We start from the raw sequence: 15,000 nt of genomic DNA, 5'->3' as shown, positions 1-15,000 counted from the left end.
AGGCCATTATGCGCGTGAGTGTGCAGAGCCCAGGGCCGCTAAATGTAAGTACTGTCATCAGTCCCCCTCTGTATGTGGGTGCTCTGGCCACCCCGCCTCTGACCCAGAGGAAGTGGGTGGGAGTCCCCCACCTACGGCTGACGTAGAGCACGGCCCTGGATCGAAGGAGGTCCTGTTTGATCAGGATGCGGAACCGGGTATACCTGACACGGTGGCATTGGCGCCTGTGGTGGGGGGGGCTGGTGAAATGTCTCACAGTCCTGCCCCCGAGCAGGGGGGGGGGGGGGGCAGTATCCTGCCCAACCTCTAATGTCGTGGTGGCGGAGGCTGGACCGGGGAGGGGGATGGGTGTGGATCTGGTTTCACACCTTACCCCTGAAGCGGGGGAGATGGTACGAAAGTCAGGCCAGACTCCTAAGTCTCAGCGCTCGAGGGCGGGCAGCAGGGGTCGGGCGCCGCTTAGGCAGCCACTGCCTAAGAGTAGTGACAGGTCTAGATCACTGACCGGGAGGGGCGGGTCGAAACATGTCGACGAGTACTGTGAGTCCCAGCCTGGTAGTGATCGGCGGTCGGGGCTGCAAGGTGAAGATCCCGTTTCATGCGGCACTGCCCGTTCTGAGTCTGCCACTGTAAATGCCACAACTGTTCCCATGGGTGTCATTTCCCAAGGGAATGAGGTTGCTCCGACAAAAATTAATAAGAAGTGTAAACGGTAGTCTGGTGTCAGGTTGATGGATCAACTTCCCTTTTTTCTCCTTCCAAATGACGTTTTCCCTAGTCTCCATTAATGCTCGGAGCTTGAGGAATGGGGTAAAGATGCACAGTGTGTTTCACAACACCACCTGGGACGTGCTGTGCATCCAGGAGACGTGGTGGGAGGCGGAGCATCTTCGCATAGTAGAGGCTATGAACATTGGTGACTTGTACTGTGCTTTGGGCTCTGCAAACTCCCGTGGTGTGGCTGTCTTAGTCAAGCCGGGTGTTTTTGGCGTGTCTTCTTTAGTGCATGAGGACCCACATGGTCGTTTTATCGTGATTGATTTGCAGCGTGGCTCCACTAAATTCCGCCTTATAAATATCTACGCGCCTAATGAGGAGATGGAGAGGAAAACCTTCTTCAGTTCTGTTTTCCCTTATGTTACAGATTCCTCTATTTTGATCGGTGACTTTAATATCGCTCTGTCAAAAATCGATCTCGGTCCGAACAACACCTTTAAGAATGATGTCAGTAGAGGCTATTTAATTGATGCTGCAGTGGCTGCTGATCTGTCCGAAGTCTGGAGAGGTCTTAACCCCCTAAAAAGGGATTATTCCCGGCGTCAGGTGGTGCGGGGGGTCCTCCTCCAGTCTCGGATAGATCTGTGCTATGTTTCAAGTGCTTTATGGAAGTATATTGGGGGTAGCTCCTATGCATGTGTGGGCTGGAGCGATCACTCCCTCTTTTCTGTTACCCTAGACTTCCTGGGTGGTAAGAGGAATGGGGGGGTCTGGGTTTTTAATAATATGCTGCTTGCCGACCCCGCCTTTGTAAATAGGATGGAGCACTTTTTTGATTGTTTGGATGGTGAAATGGAAATGTGTGATTCTTTGGTTGATTGGTGGGAACAGGCAAAGTTTAGAATTAAAAAGCTGTGCCTCCGTTATAGTAAGCAGAGGAGGTGGGAGGAGTCCATCAGAGAGCGAACTGTCCGGAGCAAACTCCAAGGACTTGCCGCTACCTCTGGTATAGGTCCGGTAGACCCTGAATATCTGGAACTGCAGGAGGAGCTCAGGAACATACAGGTTAGTCGGGCTAGGGGGGCGGCACTTAGATCCAAGGCCCAGTATGCGGTAGAGGGGGAGCGCTCCACAGCTTTCTTTTTTGGCTTGGAAAAGTCCAGGCAGAGCAAGCTATATTTGGACGGCCTGTTGGACGAATCAGGTAAACTTCATAGTGATTTGGATGAAATTCTGGATATTGTAGGTAGGTTTTATTCCGATTTATTTGATGGTGAAAGGATCAACGAAGTAAGCTGTAGTAAGGCACTAGGTGCGCTTGATGTGTCTCTTAGCTCTAGTGACGCTGACAGCTGTGACCTGCCTATTTCCTTAGTAGAGGTTTTAGCAGCAATTAGGGGTCTCAATGCCTGTAAAAGTCCAGGAGAGGATGGTTTGAGTGCAGAGTTTTATAGTGCTTTTGCTCACAGGTTAGCCCCGATTCTCCATACTCTCTTTAGCGATTTTGAGAGAGAGGGTCGAGTTTCGGACTCCTTTTCTCTGAGCATTGTGACTTTGGTTTTTAAGAAGGGTGATAAGCGGTGCCTGGCCAATTACAGACCAATAAGTCTTCTTAACACTGATTACAAAATATTGGCAAAAGTATTGGCGCATAGGTTGAAAGGTGTGATTGGTAAAGTGGTTGCAGGTACACAGGCGTATTGTGTCCCGGGGCGGGACATTTCTGACACAATACTGTCCTTAAAGTATTTGTTGAAGGAGATGCATGTCTCTGGTGGGATTCACGTTTCAGTGGATTTCAGTAAAGCATTTGATAGAGTCGAGCATTGTTTTCTTTACCGCGTTTTGGAGAAATTTGGTTTTAAAAATGGTTTTGTAAACTGGATTAAGCTTTTGTATTCCAGTGCGGTTAGCCGTGTAAAATGTAATGGACTCCTGTCGGATAGCTTCCCTTTGCGGAGGTCGGTAAGGCAGGGGTGTCCTTTGAGTGCACTTCTCTATAGCATAGTGGCCGAGCCTTTGGCCGCTATGCTCAAGAGGGACGGGGCTGTGCATGGAATCGTGAGTCCATCTGGTAGGGAATATAAGATTTTTCAATATGCGGATGATACCAATTTGGTTTTGCGCGATGTGGGGAGCCTCAATGTGGCTCTCCACATCCTAAATGTCTATTGCCTTGCCTCAGGAGCAAAGATCAATTTTGATAAGACGTCTGTGTCCTACTGCGGAGGCATTGTGGCCCCACCGAATGTTTGGGGCGTCAGGGACGCAGGGGATTCTTACAGGGTTCTTGGTGTGCCCTTGGGTAGGGATGAGGTGACCTGTGGTGATTGTTTGTGGGCTGAACTGTATAGTAGTGTGTGTACCCGAATGAATCTATGGAAAACGCGTGGTCTTCACTTGAAAGGTAGGGTGTTGGTTGTTAATGCACTGTGTTTGTCTAAGCTAGTTCATGCTCTTACTGTGTATGACTTGCCGGGGGTGTTTGCAAATAAATTTAGCGTTGCTGTCAGTAAATTTATCTGGCGGCGAGAGAGTGCACCTGTGGCACATAATGTTTTGGTTGGTCAGTATGATCGGGGAGGGCTTAAACTGATCGACTTGGTGGTTAGGAAGCATGCTCTGCGTCTCAAATTGATTAAAAAGTTCCTCGACACCAGATTCGATGCGGCGTGGAAGGACTTTTTTGCATCGCAGGTTGAAAAGTTGGGTGAGTATGGTGTTTATAATTTGTGTATGCTTCCCCAGAGGACTGCCCTGGATCTGGTCCCGCCTTTTGAGAGGGAAGTGTTCGAGGCGTGGGCTAGACTTCGGCCGTTTGTAGTGGCGGCCCCTTGCTCCTTGTGGCAGCTAGGGCAAATGCCTTTACGTTTTAATCCTGACATGCTCTCTGATCCTCCTGGGAGGAGGGAGAGCATGTTCAGCGGGTTTTTTGAAAGGGCAGGTATAAAACGGGTTGGGCAGTTGTTAGATTTTGAAGGTGGGATCGATGTGGATTTTATCAGGGGTAGTTTTAGTAGGGTGGGTCTTAGGTTTAGGAGGACCGAAGTGGTGAGAAAGGTGAGTGATATACAGGTGTGTATCTTGAGAAGGTGGGGCACACTCTATGAGAGAGCACAGCCAGTTCAGGAAGCATATGAGGGAGGGATTGGCGGTCAATTTGGGCAAATGTTTATAATTGGTATACCCCACCCCAAGTTAGTAATTTTGCTTTTAAATTGAGACATCGACTCGTTTTTACATGTCTTATGTTGCACAGCATTCAACCTGACAGGTTTAGTCGGAATTGTCCAGTGTGCGGAGGAGTTCCAGAAGATTTGCTCCACCTAATGTTCCGGTGTCCGGTGGTGCGGCGCTTCTGGACCCGGCTGCAGGACCTCCTCGTCAGGAGATTGGGACTGAGACTCCCACCACCGGCGGTCGATGTGGAGGACATGGACGAGCCCTGGTTCCTGTTTTTCGGGCCCATCTGTCGGGATGTCCGGAGAGCTGATTCGACTGACAGAATCAACTGGGAGGCTCTTCATCTATGCCTGTCCTTCGGGAGATATGCTGTTTACCTGGTGCGCAACATACACCTCTATGACGCCAGGACTGCTGACCACTGGGCTGTCTTTGCGAGACTTTTGGCAGCCCATATCCGCCATCTCCATGCTGTCAGAGAGCACGAGTTTGTCAACACTTTTTTCCAACGTAATGATTTATTTTCTTTGGATACATGTGGACACCCCAAGCTGAACATTTGAGGACTTCCCGCCCTCTGGTGGTTTTCCCCCAAACCTCGGCGAATTTCCCCAGTCATTATTATAACATTTAGTTTTGGTTACCTTTGATGTTTTTAAATTGTGCCTAGTTTGACAATGATATGTTTTTGGTGGGATTGAAAATGATTGTATTATTTCTGTGTTGAATTTTTATAATAAAAAAGAAAAAAAAAAAAAAAAGAACGCCCGATCTCGTCCGATCTCGGAAGCTAAGCAGGGTCGGGCCTGGTTAGTACTTGGATGGGAGACCGCCTGGGAATACCAGGTGCTGTAAGCTTTTTTTTTTTTTTTTTTGCACCTCCGTCGCAAAAGTAAACTTTCACAAAATAATTCCAGTTTGCTAGCTACTTGCTAGCAGACAGCCACACGCTAAACTGACAGGATGAGAGCTGAAAATGCTGTCAAAATGCTTTTTCCACCCCAATCTGGGACGAGTGTAATCTTTAAAAGAGTCAACTGTGGGCTTTTTCTCGGCTTACGGCCATACTACCCTGAGAACGCCCGATCTCGTCCGATCTCGGAAGCTAAGCAGGGTCGGTCCTGGTTAGTACTTGGATGGGAGACCGCCTGGGAATACCAGGTGCTGTAAGCTTTTTTTTTTTTTTTTTTGCACCTCCGTCGCAAAAGTAAACTTTCACAAAATAATTCCAGTTTGCTAGCTACTTGCTAGCAGACAGCCACACGCTAAACTGACAGGATGAGAGCTGAAAATGCTGTCAAAATGCTTTTTCCACCCCAATCTGGGACGAGTGTAATCTTTAAAAGAGTCAACTGTGGGCTTTTTCTCAGCTTACGGCCATACTACCCTGAGAACGCCCGATCTCGTCTGATCTCGGAAGCTAAGCAGGGTCGGGCCTGGTTAGTACTTGGATGGGAGACCGCCTGGGAATACCAGGTGCTGTAAGCTTTTTTTTTTTTTTTTTGCACCTTTTTTTGCACCTCCGTCGCAAAAGTAAACTTTCACAAAATAATTCCAGTTTGCTAGCTACTTGCTAGCAGACAGCCACACGCTAAACTGACAGGATGAGAGCTGAAAATGCTGTCAAAATGCTTTTTCCACCCAAAGTTGGGACGAGTGTAATCTTTAAAAGAGTCAACTGTGGGCTTTTTCTCGGCTTACGGCCATACTACCCTGAGAACGCCCGATCTCGTCTGATCTGGGAAGCTAAGCAGGGTCGGGCCTGGTTAGTACTTGGATGGGAGACCGCCTGGGAATACCAGGTGCTGTAAGCTTTTTTTTTTTTTTTTTTGCACCTCCGTCGCAAAAGTAAACTTTCACAAAATAATTCCAGTTTGCTAGCTACTTGCTAGCAGACAGCCACACGCTAAACTGACAGGATGAGAGCTGAAAATGCTGTCAAAATGCTTTTTCCACCCCAATCTGGGACGAGTGTAATCTTTAAAAGAGTCAACTGTGGGCTTTTTCTCGGCTTAAGGCCATACTACCCTGAGAACGCCCGATCTCGTCCGATCTCGGAAGCTAAGCAGGGTCGGGCCTGGTTAGTACTTGGATGGGAGACCGCCTGGGAATACCAGGTGCTGTAAGCTTTTTTTTTTTTTTTTTTGCACCTCCGTCGCAAAAGTAAACTTTCACAAAATAATTCCAGTTTGCTAGCTACTTGCTAGCAGACAGCCACACGCTAAACTGACAGGATGAGAGCTGAAAATGCTGTCAAAATGCTTTTTCCACCCCAAGTTGGGACGAGTGTAATCTTTAAAAGAGTCAACTGTGGGCTTTTTCTCGGCTTACGGCCATACTACCCTGAGAACGCCCGATCTCGTCCGATCTCGGAAGCTAAGCAGGGTCGGGCCTGGTTAGTACTTGGATGGGAGACCGCCTGGGAATACCAGGTGCTGTACGCTTTTTTTTTTTTTTTTTGCACCTCCGTCGCAAAAGTAAACTTTCACAAAATAATTCCAGTTTGCTAGCTACTTGCTAGCAGACAGCCACACGCTAAACTGACAGGATGAGAGCTGAAAATGCTGTCAAAATGCTTTTTCCACCCAAAGTTGGGACGAGTGTAATCTTTAAAAGAGTCAACTGTGGGCATTTTCTCGGCTTACGGCCATACTACCCTGAGAACGCCCGATCTCGTCCGATCTCGGAAGCTAAGCAGGGTCGGGCCTGGTTAGTACTTGGATGGGAGACCGCCTGGGAATACCAGGTGCTGTAAGCTTTTTTTTTTTTTTTTTTTGCACCTCCGTCGCAAAAGTAAACTTTCACAAAATAATTCCAGTTTGCTAGCTACTTGCTAGCAGACAGCCACACGCTAAACTGACAGGATGAGAGCTGAAAATGCTGTCAAAATGCTTTTTCCACCCAAAGTTGGGACGAGTGTAATCTTTAAAAGAGTCAACTGTGGGCTTTTCCTCGGCTTACGGCCATACTACCCTGAGAACGCCCGATCTCGTCCGATCTCGGAAGCTAAGCAGGGTCGGGCCTGGTTAGTACTTGGATGGGAGACCGCCTGGAAATACCAGGTGCTGTAAGTTTTTTTTTTGTTTTTTTTTTGCACCTCCGTCGCAAAAGTAAACTTTCACAAAATAATTCCAGTTTGCTAGCTACTTGCTAGCAGACAGCCACACGCTAAACTGACAGGATGAGAGCTGAAAATGCTGTCAAAATGCTTTTTCCACCCCAATCTGGGACGAGTGTAATCTTTAAAAGAGTCAACTGTGGGCTTTTTCTCGGCTTACGGCCATACTACCCTGAGAACGCCCGATCTCGTCCGATCTCGGAAGCTAAGCAGGGTCGGGCCTGGTTAGTACTTGGATGGGAGACCGCCTGGGAATACCAGGTGTTGTAAGCTTCTTTTTTTTTTTTTTTTGCACCTCCGTCGCAAAAGTAAACTTTCACAAAATAATTCCAGTTTGCTAGCTACTTGCTAGCAGACAGCCACACGCTAAACTGACAGGATGAGAGCTGAAAATGCTGTCAAAATGCTTTTTCCACCCAAAGTTGGGACGAGTGTAATCTTTAAAAAAGTCAACTGTGGGCTTTTTCTCGGCTTACGGCCATACTACCCTGAGAACGCCCGATCTCGTCCGATCTCGGAAGCTAAGCAGGGTCGGGCCTGGTTAGTACTTGGATGGGAGACCGCCTGGGAATACCAGGTGCTGTAAGCTTTTTTTTTTTTTTTTTTGCACCTCCGTCGCAAAAGTAAACTTTCACAAAATAATTCCAGTTTGCTAGCTACTTGCTAGCAGACAGCCACACGCTAAACTGACAGGATGAGAGCTGAAAATGCTGTCAAAATGCTTTCTCCACCCCAATCTGGGACGAGTGTAATCTTTAAAAGAGTCAACTGTGGGCTTTTCCTCGGCTTACGGCCATACTACCCTGAGAACGCCCGATCTCGTCCGATCTCGGAAGCTAAGCAGGGTCGGGCCTGGTTAGTACTTGGATGGGAGACCGCCTGGAAATACCAGGTGCTGTAAGCTTTTTTTTTTTTTTTTTTGCACCTCCGTCGCAAAAGTAAACTTTCACAAAATAATTCCAGTTTGCTAGCTACTTGCTAGCAGACAGCCACACGCTAAACTGACAGGATGAGAGCTGAAAATGCTGTCAAAATGCTTCTTCCACCCCAATCTGGGACGAGTGTAATCTTTAAAAGAGTCAACTGTGGGCTTCTTCTCGGCTTACGGCCATACTACCCTGAGAACGCCCGATCTCGTCCGATCTCGGAAGCTAAGCAGGGTCGGGCCTGGTTAGTACTTGGATGGGAGACCGCCTGGGAATACCAGGTGCTGTAAGCTTTTTTTGTTTTTTTTTTGCACCTCCGTCGCAAAAGTAAACTTTCACAAAATAATTCCAGTTTGCTAGCTACTTGCTAGCAGACAGCCACACGCTAAACTGACAGGATGAGAGCTGAAAATGCTGTCAAAATGCTTTTTCCACCCAAAGTTGGGACGAGTGTAATCTTTAAAAGAGTCAACTGTGGGCTTTTTCTTGGCTTACGGCCATACTACCCTGAGAACGCCAGATCTCGTCCGATCTCGGAAGCTAAGCAGGGTCGGGCCTGGTTAGTACTTGGATGGGAGACCGCCTGGGAATACCAGGTGCTGTAAGCTTTTTTTTTTTTTTTTTTGCACCTCCGTCGCAAAAGTAAACTTTCACAAAATAATTCCAGTTTGCTAGCTACTTGCTAGCAGACAGCCACACGCTAAACTGACAGGATGAGAGCTGAAAATGCTGTCAAAATGCTTTTTCCACCCCAATCTGGGACGAGTGTAATCTTTAAAAGAGTCAACTGTGGGCTTTTTCTCGGCTTACGGCCATACTACCCTGAGAACGCCCGATCTCGTCCGATCTCGGAAGCTAAGCAGGGTCGGGCCTGGTTAGTACTTGGATGGGAGACCGCCTGGGAATACCAGGTGCTGTAAGCTTTTTTTTTTTTTTTTTTGCACCTCCGTCGCAAAAGTAAACTTTCACAAAATAATTCCAGTTTGCTAGCTACTTGCTAGCAGACAGCCACACGCTAAACTGACAGGATGAGAGCTGAAAATGCTGTCAAAATGCTTTCTCCACCCCAATCTGGGACGAGTGTAATCTTTAAAAGAGTCAACTGTGGGCTTCTTCTCGGCTTACGGCCATACTACCCTGAGAACGCCCGATCTCGTCCGATCTCGGAAGCTAAGCAGGGTCGGGCCTGGTTAGTACTTGGATGGGAGACCGCCTGGGAATACCAGGTGCTGTAAGCTTTTTTTGTTTTTTTTTTGCACCTCCGTCGCAAAAGTAAACTTTCACAAAATAATTCCAGTTTGCTAGCTACTTGCTAGCAGACAGCCACACGCTAAACTGACAGGATGAGAGCTGAAAATGCTGTCAAAATGCTTTTTCCACCCAAAGTTGGGACGAGTGTAATCTTTAAAAGAGTCAACTGTGGGCTTTTCCTCGGCTTACGGCCATACTACCCTGAGAACGCCCGATCTCGTCCGATCTCGGAAGCTAAGCAGGGTCGGGCCTGGTTAGTACTTGGATGGGAGACCGCCTGGAAATACCAGGTGCTGTAAGTTTTTTTTTTGTTTTTTTTTTGCACCTCCGTCGCAAAAGTAAACTTTCACAAAATAATTCCAGTTTGCTAGCTACTTGCTAGCAGACAGCCACACGCTAAACTGACAGGATGAGAGCTGAAAATGCTGTCAAAATGCTTTCTCCACCCCAATCTGGGACGAGTGTAATCTTTAAAAGAGTCAACTGTGGGCTTTTCCTCGGCTTACGGCCATACTACCCTGAGAACGCCCGATCTCGTCCGATCTCGGAAGCTAAGCAGGGTCGGGCCTGGTTAGTACTTGGATGGGAGACCGCCTGGAAATACCAGGTGCTGTAAGTTTTTTTTTTGTTTTTTTTTTGCACCTCCGTCGCAAAAGTAAACTTTCACAAAATAATTCCAGTTTGCTAGCTACTTGCTAGCAGACAGCCACACGCTAAACTGACAGGATGAGAGCTGAAAATGCTGTCAAAATGCTTTTTCCACCCCAATCTGGGACGAGTGTAATCTTTAAAAGAGTCAACTGTGGGCTTTTTCTTGGCTTACGGCCATACTACCCTGAGAACGCCCGATCTCGTCCGATCTCGGAAGCTAAGCAGGGTCGGGCCTGGTTAGTACTTGGATGGGAGACCGCCTGGGAATACCAGGTGCTGTAAGCTTTTTTTTTTTTTTTTTTGCACCTCCGTCGCAAAAGTAAACTTTCACAAAATAATTCCAGTTTGCTAGCTACTTGCTAGCAGACAGCCACACGCTAAACTGACAGGATGAGAGCTGAAAATGCTGTCAAAATGCTTCTTCCACCCCAATCTGGGACGAGTGTAATCTTTAAAAGAGTCAACTGTGGGCTTCTTCTCGGCTTACGGCCATACTACCCTGAGAACGCCCGATCTCGTCCGATCTCGGAAGCTAAGCAGGGTCGGGCCTGGTTAGTACTTGGATGGGAGACCGCCTGGGAATACCAGGTGCTGTAAGCTTTTTTTGTTTTTTTTTTGCACCTCCGTCGCAAAAGTAAACTTTCACAAAATAATTCCAGTTTGCTAGCTACTTGCTAGCAGACAGCCACACGCTAAACTGACAGGATGAGAGCTGAAAATGCTGTCAAAATGCTTTTTCCACCCAAAGTTGGGACGAGTGTAATCTTTAAAAGAGTCAACTGTGGGCTTTTTCTTGGCTTACGGCCATACTACCCTGAGAACGCCAGATCTCGTCCGATCTCGGAAGCTAAGCAGGGTCGGGCCTGGTTAGTACTTGGATGGGAGACCGCCTGGGAATACCAGGTGCTGTAAGCTTTTTTTTTTTTTTTTTTGCACCTCCGTCGCAAAAGTAAACTTTCACAAAATAATTCCAGTTTGCTAGCTACTTGCTAGCAGACAGCCACACGCTAAACTGACAGGATGAGAGCTGAAAATGCTGTCAAAATGCTTTTTCCACCCCAATCTGGGACGAGTGTAATCTTTAAAAGAGTCAACTGTGGGCTTTTTCTCGGCTTACGGCCATACTACCCTGAGAACGCCCGATCTCGTCCGATCTCGGAAGCTAAGCAGGGTCGGGCCTGGTTAGTACTTGGATGGGAGACCGCCTGGGAATACCAGGTGCTGTAAGCTTTTTTTTTTTTTTTTTTGCACCTCCGTCGCAAAAGTAAACTTTCACAAAATAATTCCAGTTTGCTAGCTACTTGCTAGCAGACAGCCACACGCTAAACTGACAGGATGAGAGCTGAAAATGCTGTCAAAATGCTTTCTCCACCCCAATCTGGGACGAGTGTAATCTTTAAAAGAGTCAACTGTGGGCTTCTTCTCGGCTTACGGCCATACTACCCTGAGAACGCCCGATCTCGTCCGATCTCGGAAGCTAAGCAGGGTCGGGCCTGGTTAGTACTTGGATGGGAGACCGCCTGGGAATACCAGGTGCTGTAAGCTTTTTTTGTTTTTTTTTTGCACCTCCGTCGCAAAAGTAAACTTTCACAAAATAATTCCAGTTTGCTAGCTACTTGCTAGCAGACAGCCACACGCTAAACTGACAGGATGAGAGCTGAAAATGCTGTCAAAATGCTTTTTCCACCCAAAGTTGGGACGAGTGTAATCTTTAAAAGAGTCAACTGTGGGCTTTTCCTCGGCTTACGGCCATACTACCCTGAGAACGCCCGATCTCGTCCGATCTCGGAAGCTAAGCAGGGTCGGGCCTGGTTAGTACTTGGATGGGAGACCGCCTGGAAATACCAGGTGCTGTAAGTTTTTTTTTTGTTTTTTTTTTGCACCTCCGTCGCAAAAGTAAACTTTCACAAAATAATTCCAGTTTGCTAGCTACTTGCTAGCAGACAGCCACACGCTAAACTGACAGGATGAGAGCTGAAAATGCTGTCAAAATGCTTTCTCCACCCCAATCTGGGACGAGTGTAATCTTTAAAAGAGTCAACTGTGGGCTTCTTCTCGGCTTACGGCCATACTACCCTGAGAACGCCCGATCTCGTCCGATCTCGGAAGCTAAGCAGGGTCGGGCCTGGTTAGTACTTGGATGGGAGACCGCCTGGGAATACCAGGTGCTGTAAGCTTTTTTTGTTTTTTTTTTGCACCTCCGTCGCAAAAGTAAACTTTCACAAAATAATTCCAGTTTGCTAGCTACTTGCTAGCAGACAGCCACACGCTAAACTGACAGGATGAGAGCTGAAAATGCTGTCAAAATGCTTTTTCCACCCAAAGTTGGGACGAGTGTAATCTTTAAAAGAGTCAACTGTGGGCTTTTTCTCGGCTTACGGCCATACTACCCTGAGAACGCCAGATCTCGTCCGATCTCGGAAGCTAAGCAGGGTCGGGCCTGGTTAGTACTTGGATGGGAGACCGCCTGGGAATACCAGGTGCTGTAAGCTTTTTTTTTTTTTTTTTTGCACCTCCGTCGCAAAAGTAAACTTTCACAAAATAATTCCAGTTTGCTAGCTACTTGCTAGCAGACAGCCACACGCTAAACTGACAGGATGAGAGCTGAAAATGCTGTCAAAATGCTTTTTCCACCCCAATCTGGGACGAGTGTAATCTTTAAAAGAGTCAACTGTGGGCTTTTTCTCGGCTTACGGCCATACTACCCTGAGAACGCCCGATCTCGTCCGATCTCGGAAGCTAAGCAGGGTCGGGCCTGGTTAGTACTTGGATGGGAGACCGCCTGGGAATACCAGGTGCTGTAAGCTTTTTTTTTTTTTTTTTGCACCTCCGTCGCAAAAGTAAACTTTCACAAAATAATTCCAGTTTGCTAGCTACTTGCTAGCAGACAGCCACACGCTAAACTGACAGGATGAGAGCTGAAAATGCTGTCAAAATGCTTTTTCCACCCCAATCTGGGACGAGTGTAATCTTTAAAAGAGTCAACTGTGGGCTTTTTCTTGGCTTACGGCCATACTACCCTGAGAACGCCTGATCTCGTCCGAAATTTGGAAGCTAAGCAGGGTCGGGCCTGGTTAGTACTTGGATGGGAGACCGCCTGGGAATACCAGGTGCTGTAAGCTTTTTTTTTTTTTTTTTTGCACCTCCGTCGCAAAAGTAAACTTTCACAAAATAATTCCAGTTTGCTAGCTACTTGCTAGCAGACAGCCACACGCTAAACTGACAGGATGAGAGCTGAAAATGCTGTCAAAATGCTTTTTCCACCCCAAGTTGGGACGAGTGTAATCTTTAAAAGAGTCAACTGTGGGCTTTTTCTCGGCTTACGGCCATACTACCCTGAGAACGCCCGATCTCGTCCGATCTCGGAAGCTAAGCAGGGTCGGGCCTGGTTAGTACTTGGATGGGAGACCGCCTGGGAATACCAGGTGCTGTACGCTTTTTTTTTTTTTTTTTGCACCTCCGTCGCAAAAGTAAACTTTCACAAAATAATTCCAGTTTGCTAGCTACTTGCTAGCAGACAGCCACACGCTAAACTGACAGGATGAGAGCTGAAAATGCTGTCAAAATGCTTTTTCCACCCAAAGTTGGGACGAGTGTAATCTTTAAAAGAGTCAACTGTGGGCATTTTCTCGGCTAACGGCCATACTACCCTGAGAACGCCCGATCTCGTCCGATCTCGGAAGCTAAGCAGGGTCGGGCCTGGTTAGTACTTGGATGGGAGACCGCCTGGGAATACCAGGTGCTGTAATCTTTTTTTTTTTTTTTTTTGCACCTCCGTCGCAAAAGTAAACTTTCACAAAATAATTCCAGTTTGCTAGCTACTTGCTAGCAGACAGCCACACGCTAAACTGACAGGATGAGAGCTGAAAATGCTGTCAAAATGCTTTTTCCACCCCAATCTGGGACGAGTGTAATCTTTAAAAGAGTCAACTGTGGGCTTTTTCTCGGCTTACGGCCATACTACCCTGAGAACGCCCGATCTCGTCCGATCTCGGAAGCTAAGCAGGGTCGGGCCTGGTTAGTACTTGGATGGGAGACCGCCTGGGAATACCAGGTGCTGTAAGCTTTTTTTTTTTTTTTTTTGCACCTCCGTCGCAAAAGTAAACTTTCACAAAATAATTCCAGTTTGCTAGCTACTTGCTAGCAGACAGCCACACGCTAAACTGACAGGATGAGAGCTGAAAATGCTGTCAAAATGCTTTTTCCACCCCAAGTTGGGACGAGTGTAATCTTTAAAAGAGTCAACTGTGGGCTTTTTCTCGGCTTATGGCCATACTACCCTGAGAACGCCCGATCTCGTCCGATCTCGGAAGCTAAGCAGGGTCGGGCCTGGTTAGTACTTGGATGGGAGACCGCCTGGGAATACCAGGTGTTGTAAGCTTTTTTTTTTTTTTTTTTGCACCTCCGTCGCAAAAGTAAACTTTCACAAAATAATTCCAGTTTGCTAGCTACTTGCTAGCAGACAGCCACACGCTAAACTGACAGGATGAGAGCTGAAAATGCTGTCAAAATGCTTTTTCCACCCAAAGTTGGGACGAGTGTAATCTTTAAAAAAGTCAACTGTGGGCTTTTTCTCGGCTTACGGCCATACTACCCTGAGAACGCCCGATCTCGTCCGATCTCGGAAGCTAAGCAGGGTCGGGCCTGGTTAGTACTTGGATGGGAGACCGCCTGGGAATACCAGGTGCTGTAAGCTTTTTTTTTTTTTTTTTTGCACCTCCGTCGCAAAAGTAAACTTTCACAAAATAATTCCAGTTTGCTAGCTACTTGCTAGCAGACAGCCACACGCTAAACTGACAGGATGAGAGCTGAAAATGCTGTCAAAAGGCTTTCTCCACCCCAATCTGGGACGAGTGTAATCTTTAAAAGAGTCAACTGTGGGCTTTTTCTCGGCTTACGGCCATACTACCCTGAGAATGCCCGATCTCGTCCGATCTCGGAAGCTAAGCAGGGTCGGGCCTGGTTAGTACTTGGATGGGAGACCGCCTGGGAATACCAGGTGCTGTAAGCTTTTTTTTTTTTTTTTTTGCACCTCCGTCGCAAAAGTAAACTTTCACAAAATAATTCCAGTTTGCTAGCTACTTGCTAGCAGACAGCCACACGCTAAACTGACAGGATGAGAGCTGAAAATGCTGTCAAAATGCTTTCTCCACC

The 15,000-nt window shown here is 47.3% G+C and overlaps 1 protein-coding gene, 31 non-coding genes and 1 pseudogene across 32 annotated transcripts in view; all 33 read left to right on the top strand.

Moving 5' to 3' along the window:
- LOC147182917 (uncharacterized) overlaps nucleotides 1-146 on the top strand; it is a 5,021-nt gene extending 4,875 nt beyond the window's left edge. The window contains exon 3 of the mRNA XM_086082293.1: nucleotides 27-146. Within this exon, the coding sequence (XP_085938419.1) occupies nucleotides 27-146 (120 nt within the window). The remainder of the gene's footprint in view (nucleotides 1-26) is intronic.
- A 4,808-nt stretch (nucleotides 147-4,954) lies between these two features.
- LOC147182916 (5S ribosomal RNA) lies at nucleotides 4,955-5,073 on the top strand. The gene has a single exon (XR_015091897.1). It is a non-coding gene; the product is annotated as a 5S ribosomal RNA (ribosomal RNA).
- Nucleotides 5,074-5,269: 196 nt separating this feature from the next.
- LOC147182915 (5S ribosomal RNA) lies at nucleotides 5,270-5,388 on the top strand. Its single transcript, XR_015091398.1, has one exon. It is a non-coding gene; the product is annotated as a 5S ribosomal RNA (ribosomal RNA).
- Nucleotides 5,389-5,595: 207 nt separating this feature from the next.
- LOC147182914 (5S ribosomal RNA) lies at nucleotides 5,596-5,714 on the top strand. The gene has a single exon (XR_015092412.1). It is a non-coding gene; the product is annotated as a 5S ribosomal RNA (ribosomal RNA).
- A 196-nt stretch (nucleotides 5,715-5,910) lies between these two features.
- On the top strand, nucleotides 5,911-6,029 carry LOC147182913 (5S ribosomal RNA). The gene has a single exon (XR_015092210.1). It is a non-coding gene; the product is annotated as a 5S ribosomal RNA (ribosomal RNA).
- Nucleotides 6,030-6,225: 196 nt separating this feature from the next.
- On the top strand, nucleotides 6,226-6,344 carry LOC147182912 (5S ribosomal RNA). Its single transcript, XR_015091954.1, has one exon. It is a non-coding gene; the product is annotated as a 5S ribosomal RNA (ribosomal RNA).
- Nucleotides 6,345-6,539: 195 nt separating this feature from the next.
- Nucleotides 6,540-6,658, top strand: LOC147182911 (5S ribosomal RNA). Its single transcript, XR_015093543.1, has one exon. It is a non-coding gene; the product is annotated as a 5S ribosomal RNA (ribosomal RNA).
- A 197-nt stretch (nucleotides 6,659-6,855) lies between these two features.
- On the top strand, nucleotides 6,856-6,974 carry LOC147182910 (5S ribosomal RNA). The gene has a single exon (XR_015092183.1). It is a non-coding gene; the product is annotated as a 5S ribosomal RNA (ribosomal RNA).
- Nucleotides 6,975-7,172: 198 nt separating this feature from the next.
- On the top strand, nucleotides 7,173-7,291 carry LOC147182909 (5S ribosomal RNA). The gene has a single exon (XR_015091656.1). It is a non-coding gene; the product is annotated as a 5S ribosomal RNA (ribosomal RNA).
- A 197-nt stretch (nucleotides 7,292-7,488) lies between these two features.
- LOC147182908 (5S ribosomal RNA) lies at nucleotides 7,489-7,607 on the top strand. Its single transcript, XR_015093542.1, has one exon. It is a non-coding gene; the product is annotated as a 5S ribosomal RNA (ribosomal RNA).
- A 196-nt stretch (nucleotides 7,608-7,803) lies between these two features.
- On the top strand, nucleotides 7,804-7,922 carry LOC147182907 (5S ribosomal RNA). Its single transcript, XR_015091926.1, has one exon. It is a non-coding gene; the product is annotated as a 5S ribosomal RNA (ribosomal RNA).
- A 196-nt stretch (nucleotides 7,923-8,118) lies between these two features.
- On the top strand, nucleotides 8,119-8,237 carry LOC147182906 (5S ribosomal RNA). Its single transcript, XR_015093541.1, has one exon. It is a non-coding gene; the product is annotated as a 5S ribosomal RNA (ribosomal RNA).
- A 196-nt stretch (nucleotides 8,238-8,433) lies between these two features.
- LOC147182905 (5S ribosomal RNA) lies at nucleotides 8,434-8,552 on the top strand. The gene has a single exon (XR_015092048.1). It is a non-coding gene; the product is annotated as a 5S ribosomal RNA (ribosomal RNA).
- A 196-nt stretch (nucleotides 8,553-8,748) lies between these two features.
- Nucleotides 8,749-8,867, top strand: LOC147182904 (5S ribosomal RNA). The gene has a single exon (XR_015093504.1). It is a non-coding gene; the product is annotated as a 5S ribosomal RNA (ribosomal RNA).
- Nucleotides 8,868-9,063: 196 nt separating this feature from the next.
- Nucleotides 9,064-9,182, top strand: LOC147182903 (5S ribosomal RNA). The gene has a single exon (XR_015093411.1). It is a non-coding gene; the product is annotated as a 5S ribosomal RNA (ribosomal RNA).
- A 196-nt stretch (nucleotides 9,183-9,378) lies between these two features.
- LOC147182902 (5S ribosomal RNA) lies at nucleotides 9,379-9,497 on the top strand. The gene has a single exon (XR_015092182.1). It is a non-coding gene; the product is annotated as a 5S ribosomal RNA (ribosomal RNA).
- A 198-nt stretch (nucleotides 9,498-9,695) lies between these two features.
- LOC147182901 (5S ribosomal RNA) lies at nucleotides 9,696-9,814 on the top strand. Its single transcript, XR_015092180.1, has one exon. It is a non-coding gene; the product is annotated as a 5S ribosomal RNA (ribosomal RNA).
- Nucleotides 9,815-10,012: 198 nt separating this feature from the next.
- Nucleotides 10,013-10,131, top strand: LOC147182900 (5S ribosomal RNA). Its single transcript, XR_015093307.1, has one exon. It is a non-coding gene; the product is annotated as a 5S ribosomal RNA (ribosomal RNA).
- A 196-nt stretch (nucleotides 10,132-10,327) lies between these two features.
- LOC147182899 (5S ribosomal RNA) lies at nucleotides 10,328-10,446 on the top strand. The gene has a single exon (XR_015093189.1). It is a non-coding gene; the product is annotated as a 5S ribosomal RNA (ribosomal RNA).
- A 196-nt stretch (nucleotides 10,447-10,642) lies between these two features.
- Nucleotides 10,643-10,761, top strand: LOC147182898 (5S ribosomal RNA). Its single transcript, XR_015092046.1, has one exon. It is a non-coding gene; the product is annotated as a 5S ribosomal RNA (ribosomal RNA).
- A 196-nt stretch (nucleotides 10,762-10,957) lies between these two features.
- On the top strand, nucleotides 10,958-11,076 carry LOC147182897 (5S ribosomal RNA). Its single transcript, XR_015093091.1, has one exon. It is a non-coding gene; the product is annotated as a 5S ribosomal RNA (ribosomal RNA).
- A 196-nt stretch (nucleotides 11,077-11,272) lies between these two features.
- LOC147182896 (5S ribosomal RNA) lies at nucleotides 11,273-11,391 on the top strand. Its single transcript, XR_015093002.1, has one exon. It is a non-coding gene; the product is annotated as a 5S ribosomal RNA (ribosomal RNA).
- Nucleotides 11,392-11,587: 196 nt separating this feature from the next.
- LOC147182895 (5S ribosomal RNA) lies at nucleotides 11,588-11,706 on the top strand. The gene has a single exon (XR_015092178.1). It is a non-coding gene; the product is annotated as a 5S ribosomal RNA (ribosomal RNA).
- Nucleotides 11,707-11,904: 198 nt separating this feature from the next.
- On the top strand, nucleotides 11,905-12,023 carry LOC147182894 (5S ribosomal RNA). The gene has a single exon (XR_015092904.1). It is a non-coding gene; the product is annotated as a 5S ribosomal RNA (ribosomal RNA).
- A 196-nt stretch (nucleotides 12,024-12,219) lies between these two features.
- On the top strand, nucleotides 12,220-12,338 carry LOC147182893 (5S ribosomal RNA). Its single transcript, XR_015092044.1, has one exon. It is a non-coding gene; the product is annotated as a 5S ribosomal RNA (ribosomal RNA).
- A 196-nt stretch (nucleotides 12,339-12,534) lies between these two features.
- LOC147182892 (5S ribosomal RNA) lies at nucleotides 12,535-12,653 on the top strand. The gene has a single exon (XR_015092793.1). It is a non-coding gene; the product is annotated as a 5S ribosomal RNA (ribosomal RNA).
- A 195-nt stretch (nucleotides 12,654-12,848) lies between these two features.
- On the top strand, nucleotides 12,849-12,968 carry LOC147182891 (5S ribosomal RNA; annotated as a pseudogene).
- A 196-nt stretch (nucleotides 12,969-13,164) lies between these two features.
- On the top strand, nucleotides 13,165-13,283 carry LOC147182890 (5S ribosomal RNA). The gene has a single exon (XR_015091952.1). It is a non-coding gene; the product is annotated as a 5S ribosomal RNA (ribosomal RNA).
- A 195-nt stretch (nucleotides 13,284-13,478) lies between these two features.
- On the top strand, nucleotides 13,479-13,597 carry LOC147182889 (5S ribosomal RNA). Its single transcript, XR_015092252.1, has one exon. It is a non-coding gene; the product is annotated as a 5S ribosomal RNA (ribosomal RNA).
- A 196-nt stretch (nucleotides 13,598-13,793) lies between these two features.
- LOC147182888 (5S ribosomal RNA) lies at nucleotides 13,794-13,912 on the top strand. The gene has a single exon (XR_015092688.1). It is a non-coding gene; the product is annotated as a 5S ribosomal RNA (ribosomal RNA).
- Nucleotides 13,913-14,108: 196 nt separating this feature from the next.
- LOC147182887 (5S ribosomal RNA) lies at nucleotides 14,109-14,227 on the top strand. Its single transcript, XR_015091857.1, has one exon. It is a non-coding gene; the product is annotated as a 5S ribosomal RNA (ribosomal RNA).
- Nucleotides 14,228-14,423: 196 nt separating this feature from the next.
- Nucleotides 14,424-14,542, top strand: LOC147182886 (5S ribosomal RNA). Its single transcript, XR_015092600.1, has one exon. It is a non-coding gene; the product is annotated as a 5S ribosomal RNA (ribosomal RNA).
- A 196-nt stretch (nucleotides 14,543-14,738) lies between these two features.
- Nucleotides 14,739-14,857, top strand: LOC147182885 (5S ribosomal RNA). Its single transcript, XR_015091617.1, has one exon. It is a non-coding gene; the product is annotated as a 5S ribosomal RNA (ribosomal RNA).
- The last annotated feature ends 143 nt before the right edge of the window (nucleotides 14,858-15,000 follow it).

The sequence above is a fragment of the Leptonotus elevatus genome, chromosome 1 (assembly GCF_054856555.1).
Source record: "Leptonotus elevatus isolate MCC_2025b chromosome 1, RoL_Lele_1.0, whole genome shotgun sequence".
In the NCBI taxonomy this organism is placed as follows: Eukaryota; Metazoa; Chordata; class Actinopteri; order Syngnathiformes; family Syngnathidae; genus Leptonotus; species Leptonotus elevatus.
This window is presented reverse-complemented; position numbering and strand designations above follow the sequence as displayed.